Source organism: Crocodylus porosus, unplaced genomic scaffold (genome assembly GCF_001723895.1).
Source record: "Crocodylus porosus isolate Cpor-Errol unplaced genomic scaffold, CroPor_comp1, whole genome shotgun sequence".
NCBI lineage: Eukaryota > Metazoa > Chordata > Crocodylia > Crocodylidae > Crocodylus > Crocodylus porosus.
Window position 1 is genome coordinate 63,536,540 of NW_017728950.1, and position 6,536 is coordinate 63,543,075.

Here is a 6,536-nt window from a genome sequence, read left to right on the forward strand (position 1 = left end):
AGTACAAGGGGAGAATGACGTCCCGGGATTTGCTCGAGAAGCATCTATGGATGCAAGCCAGCGTTTTGGTCGCTTTATTAGCCGCAGCATCGTTAGATAGATATTTCCCTATAAAATTGATCATCCCCAGTAATCTTTGCACTCCTTCCTTATTCATAGGGGGTTGCATGTTTATAATTGCTTTAACCCTTGTAGGATTGATTTGCACCCCTTCTCAGAGAACGTTTCTTCCAGATATGTTATTTCTTTGACCCTGAATTTGCATTTTTGTTTGTTCAGTTTCAAACCTTGCTCTGTGAGCTTTCTAGTGCCTTTCATTGCCTCAGGTCATATTCTTCCATAGTATTTTCCCAAACTACTACATCATTAATATCAAACAATTCCATCAAGACCTTCAAAAATGTGTTGCACCTTTCTGTGAAATACTTCAGTTGCAGAACACAGTCCAAAAGGAAGCCTATGAAAGCAACACCTTCCAAAGGTCATACTGAAGGTACATATTATAGTACTATTGTTTTCTAGGGGAACTTGGCAAAACCTGTAAGACGCATCCAAAGTGGAAAAAATATTTAGTTTCTGCCACATTGTCAAAAGCCTCTTCCCTAGTTGGAATGGGAAAATGCTCCCTTTTTGGTGTATCAATTCTTTTGCATAGGATACAGACACAGTCTGAAGGATCCATCTTTTTTTCTGTTACAACCAGTGAATGAACCTAAGCAGTTGGTTGCTCTACTTTTTCTATTATGTTCATGTTAACCAATCTATCTAATTATTTTTTGAGTTTCTCCCTTAGTACAAAGGGAACATTTCTTGGAGCATGTATGGTTGGAATATTTGGTTCTCTTAATTCTATCTTGTACTCAGTTGACAGTTTCCCTATGTCTTGAAACACATCATAAAACTCTTCTATGTTCTTGCTTTCTAGTCCCTCAATGGAATCCATTCTCTTAAACAAACCTAGAGTTTTACATATTTGCAAACCAATAATTGGCATTAGATTTCCTGGGATTGCGACAAACTGAGCTTTTACTATATTACCCTTGTGTCTAACTTGCAGTGCACAAACACCGCTGTTTGCAATAATGTTCCCATGATATGCTCTAAGTTTCACTTTCTTATTCTCATAGTACACAAGTTTAGTTTTCATTTTTTTGAATAATGTATTCTGGTATTACATTGACCTGTGCACCTGTATCTAATCTAAAAGTTACCATTAGTCCATCAGTGTCCAGGTTGATTGTCCAATCCTCAGAAAAATGAACTATTTCTTGCATTGTACCAATGAGGAATTCTTCCTTTTCCTCATTGCATAGAGCATGCACCTTCTGTTTCTCGTGTGGGGCATCCTGCTCCTTTCTGCAAACTCTTGCAAAATGATTGAATCTTCTGCATTTGTTGTAATGCTTACCAAATGCAGAGTATTGCATGGGTTTTTAGTAATCCCCACAGAATCTGCAGCTGATGACTGTTTCTTCAAGCAATTCTCTTTGGATTCTGCTTGCCTATTTCATAGTGAGATACTCCTTTCTGTACTGTTTGTGTATTGTCTTAGGTCTTTACAGTCTTGCAGTCCTGTCTAGTTCAGCTTGTTCTGCCTTTTTCCTCCAGTTTCTGCAGCCTGGCATTTGTTATCTCAGCCACTTGGTACATTCTAACTGCCTTTTCCAAATTAAGCTCAGGATCCTCTAGCAGTCTTTTCCTGAGGCTTGTATCCCTTATATTTAATACTGTTTGGTCTCTGACCATGGACTCTTTTAGGTCTCCAAAGTTGCATGTGTGGCTCAGTGGTCTGAGGTCTTTGACAAACTCCTCTATTGCCTCTCATTCTTTCTGCTGTCTCATGTGGAAATTATACTGTTCAAAGGTTTAATTTTGTTGGGGTATACAATATTCCTCAAATGTTTTTATTATTGTGCCATAGCTTTTCTGTTCTGCTTCTGAAAGTTGTAGGCTATTATAAAGAGACAGCTTCTGGACCTGCTATATTAAAAAAAGAGAAAAAAAAAGCAACCTCGAATGGATCTTCCTTCTCTGTAGCTCCAGGCATTGTCATAAATATGGTGATGCTCTACCTACATTTCTTCCAGTTTTCTGCTGCATTGCTAGACAGCTTTAACTCCTCGGGAATTCTCAGATGCTCCATTTTTGTCTTTCTTTGCACCCTGCTCCTGGTACCATGTGTTGTTCTCAAAATACCAAGGAGCTAAACTTAAAGAATGATAAAGCTCATTTATTCAGAAAGCCTTCTTAGCCTACTGATCTGCTATTCCCTCCTGCAATTCCCAGGCTGATGTAACAACTTATACATACCACTCTTAAAGGTATCCCCACAGCTACTGCACAGTAGTGTCTCAAGTAGACACACCCACTGTGAACAGCAGTAGCCAGTGCCAACAGTTATACCTGTGATCTAAACAAAGCTTGTTAAGAGTGATAAAAGAAATTGTTAAAATAACTTTTATTCAAAATGAACATACAAACAACTCCTACCCCCCAAACCAAAAAAGAAAAAGAAGTTATGGATAAGATTTATGCAAACGAGTTAGGTACCCTGTTATATATATAAAGTGCCTTGCACATACAATTCACATGCAATTATCATGGGTGTGAAAACAAATGTTATAACTGCAGGTGCAAATGGGCAGGATTATCCATGTGTGCAGACTTTTTTGATTTGTGAACAAAACTGTAGTAACTACATACAGAGATTAAGTTCACAATTGTGCACCTATGTGGTTTGAAAATCTGACCTAGAATTGTCATCTGTTTTATCCACATTATATATTTAATTTACCAGAAGTAGTTGCTTATAAAGGATTTATTTTAAGATAACACACAACAGTCCTAATTCTAACTATTAGGACTATGGAAAAATTTTGGTACAGAACCACATCTCTCTCTTTACATGGAATTCAGTTGTCTTTCCTTATTGTCAACTATAATCACAGCACTTTGGAAACTGGTATAAAGGACATGGGAACTCAACACCTCGACCTCATTCTACAAAACACAATTTCACACTCAGTTCTCTTGTAATAAAATCCAGCAGCAAAGCTAGGTGTGGGTGACAGGCACACCAGCTCCCGGTGCCATTTTTGAGGGCATGCAAGAATGCAGCCACCACTGCTGCCATCTCAGCCACTGCCACAGCATAGGATGCAGAAAGTGCTTGCTTTACCTCTGATGAATTCTCTGCAGTCTGATCTGTTATCTCACTTGGCAAGCGAGCATAAGGCAGCATGTGCATAAGGTCCAGAGTGATGCATTTCATTTGGATTTTCCAGCCATCTTTCCCATTCCTCCTACTATATTATGAGCTTTATTTAAATTATCATTGCAACACAATACATTTGGTCAGGACATGGTCTAGTTTGCCTCTCTCTCCCACTGAGGCATAAGATATATAAATAATTTCTGTTTATTCTCTGATGTCTTGGTGAGAAAGGAAAGTGAAAGATAAGCTTTTTATCAGGTAAGCAAAAAATACGGTTGGCTTTAATTTGATGTATAGTAAAAGCATCAGACATACTGAATTCAACACTGAACTTTAAAACACAAAGAAGCTGATTTGAAACCAACTAAAATTAATGCAAAGAACCCAATTTACTTCACTAAGCTTTTTTATCAGACCTGTATTGTCCATATCATAAAATAAACACGAGATTATCCATACGCACTGAAAGGATTATACGTTGCTGTAATACAGATGCACTGCACTATAACTACGATGACTATGGTAATGAGACTGTGCCAGGGCAATTTACACAAACATGTTTCAGCTCAAACCTTACATATTTATCATTCACTACAAGTAAAACCCTTTGCCTTTCTTCTTTTTTTTCCTCCCATTTTTCAGATATTTGACAATCTCTGTGCATCACAGTAAAACAAGTATGGACTGCTAGAAAATAACTTCCAGTTCAGGGCTTCAAAATATAGCTATGTTCAACTTTGCATGCAGATAGAAACATTATCTCTGTGCTCCAAGGACAACAGAAAAAATCTCTCAGAAAAATCATGAAATAGCTTAGGCACCTTATCTTCAGAGAAGAAAAAAAATAACTTTTATTCGCACTTCTTCCCTCCTGCACACAGAACAGAAAAGTTTTCTCTTGGCATACAAGAGTGCTGTTATAAATTTAAAGATAAAAGTTGCTTTTTTCTTTTCTTGGATGAAAACCATTTTCCTTGTATAAGGCTTCTTATTTCTAGGTTTAGCATCTTCCTTTCTGGTTGCAGGCTACAGATTGCTCTCTTCCATAAGTGGTCTCTGGCTCATTGATGTTGATCTGCTGAAGTCCCCTCTGACAAAACACTTTAGATTGCCCCACAGCAGGCTTTATATTTCAACTTTGCAATCTGTCTTTCATGCTTTAGTAAACCTTTTATTTTCACATAGCTGCTAGACATTATTATTCTGGCATTTTCTTGCTCATGCATAATAAAAAAAGATGACATGAAATGGGTTAGCTTCTCTTAATTGGACCTATTCTAAATCATAACGTTAAAATGATAAAAGCCTCCTTGATGCTGCTGTATTCTTATTTTAATGTAGCTGTTACCTGTGTTTACTCCTCCAGTGAATATCCAGGCTCCAGTTGTCATGGCAGCTTTAATTAGGCCTTTCCCAAAGACTTGCTTGAGTTTTGGCTGAAGTTCAAAATTCTGAAGGCCTCCATGCACAGAAATGAGAAGCTTGGGGAGCTCTAGCTGCCACTCTTTGGTCATGAGGTGCAAAAGAAGATCAGGCTTTGTGTCAAAGGACACACGTACATACTGCAGAATTAAGAGTATTGACAAAGGAAAAAGTTGGTTATGAATAGGCCTGTCTGACATTTATTAAGATATTATTAAAAAAACCCCCACCATTTTAAAACAAAAATTACTACTAAAAATGCCTTTGTTTTTGAAAAGCATGACTGTAGTTTGCAATTTGATAACATGTTTCTCCCTCTTGAAAGCTTTTTGAAATAATTAAAAGAATCAGCTTCACAAACTCCCCTGTCAGGTGTAAATAGGCAAATATTATGCATAATTTACACATGAGGAAATTGAAGCAGAGAGGTTAAGAGATTTGCTAAGGGCCACAGAGAGGATCCATATCAGAATTAGTTTTAGTTTACTCCAAACAAATGCATTGGAAAAAAATCTACAACATTTATAACACTAGGGCATTCCTCTATTCAAGTTTGCTTTCCAAAACAAATTAATATGTATAAAATATTACAAAAGCATTAAAGTTTACAATGTCCAACACTAAAAAACTATGGAATTTAACCTTTTATACACACACAAAAATTTATATTTGGGAGGCGTGAGAGGCAGGCAAAAATTGCAAGTGGAATTGATGCGACTATAACAGCAGATATATTCACTTGAGTGGATTTAATAAAAGATAAATTACTACTCATTGATTGATCTGTACAGAGTCCCTGTGGGAGATTCACAGGATTTGCAGTAAAGGGGCCAGGGACCTAATATGCCCTGAAATTATAATTATGTCCATCAAATTCTGGGCTCTTATATATCCCATCCCTAGGCCTACCACCTTATGTTATATAACCTGCACATCTGGCAGCCCAGTGGTGGCAGTGCTACTCAGAACCTCTGCTAAGCATTCCACACAATACTGCTTCTTCTACTTAACATACCCCCTTCCTTTAGCAGGTCCCTTTCCCATACTTGCATCACCATTTCTGGTGGTGTAAGTTAACATACACAAAATTTGTGCCTGGAGGAGTTCTGTCTGGAGCTCCAATTGCATGAGCATATAGACCTTGAAATGAAAGGAACCATATAGATCTTGAAATGAAAGGAAATCTATTCCACAGACTCTTTAATAGCAGAAAGAGCCATTATGATCAACTAGACTAAACTTTTACAATGAAACAGACCACCAAATTTCACCTAGTATTTCCTGTATAAGGCCCATAACTTTTGGTTGAGCCAGTGCATACATAATTACTCCCAGGACAGTTCTGTGTTCCTCTCCTCATCCTCCCATGACATAACTCTCAGGGAACATGATATCCAAACATATTTCAGAAACATATTGTTAATGTTTATCATATCTGTTCATTATTATTGTTGTTGGATTGATCTGCTATACTTTAAGTCATATGATGCTCTTTCTTTTCCCTCACAGGATGAGAAACTTTTAACAAACCGAGCATGAATGGCTAATACCTGTTGTGGCATGCAGATATGATTTAAGCACATAAAGAAAAGCCACTCCTAATAATAATTCTCCCAGTAGCTCATATCGAAGATATACTGGAGGTGGGAGAGCCATATAAAATGAGCATTGGGCAAGCAAGCGATATACTGTTAAGTGCATGTATGTACTTTATGGATATCCTTTAGGGTAGGGACAGACATTCAAAAAGCCTGAGTCTGAATTGATCTAATCTTTGCAGGTTAGCAAGCTTGAATCAATTTGGAGGTGGATAGACATTCCCTTTTCATTCCAGAAATGCAGGCACATGCCTGCAGTGACTCAGACTAGAAGCTAAGAGAAGTCCTCCCCAGTGCTGAGC

General features: G+C 37.6%; 1 protein-coding gene across 2 annotated transcripts in view; it reads right to left on the reverse strand.

Annotated features, from left to right (window-relative positions):
* Positions 1 to 6,536, reverse strand: part of TRPM3 (transient receptor potential cation channel subfamily M member 3) — a 253,510-nt gene that overhangs the window by 238,424 nt on the left and 8,550 nt on the right. For both annotated transcript variants that reach the window (XM_019555208.1, XM_019555207.1), the window contains exon 4: positions 4,563 to 4,776. In XM_019555208.1, coding sequence (XP_019410753.1) covers positions 4,563 to 4,776 — 214 coding nt within the window. The remainder of the gene's footprint in view (positions 1 to 4,562; positions 4,777 to 6,536) is intronic.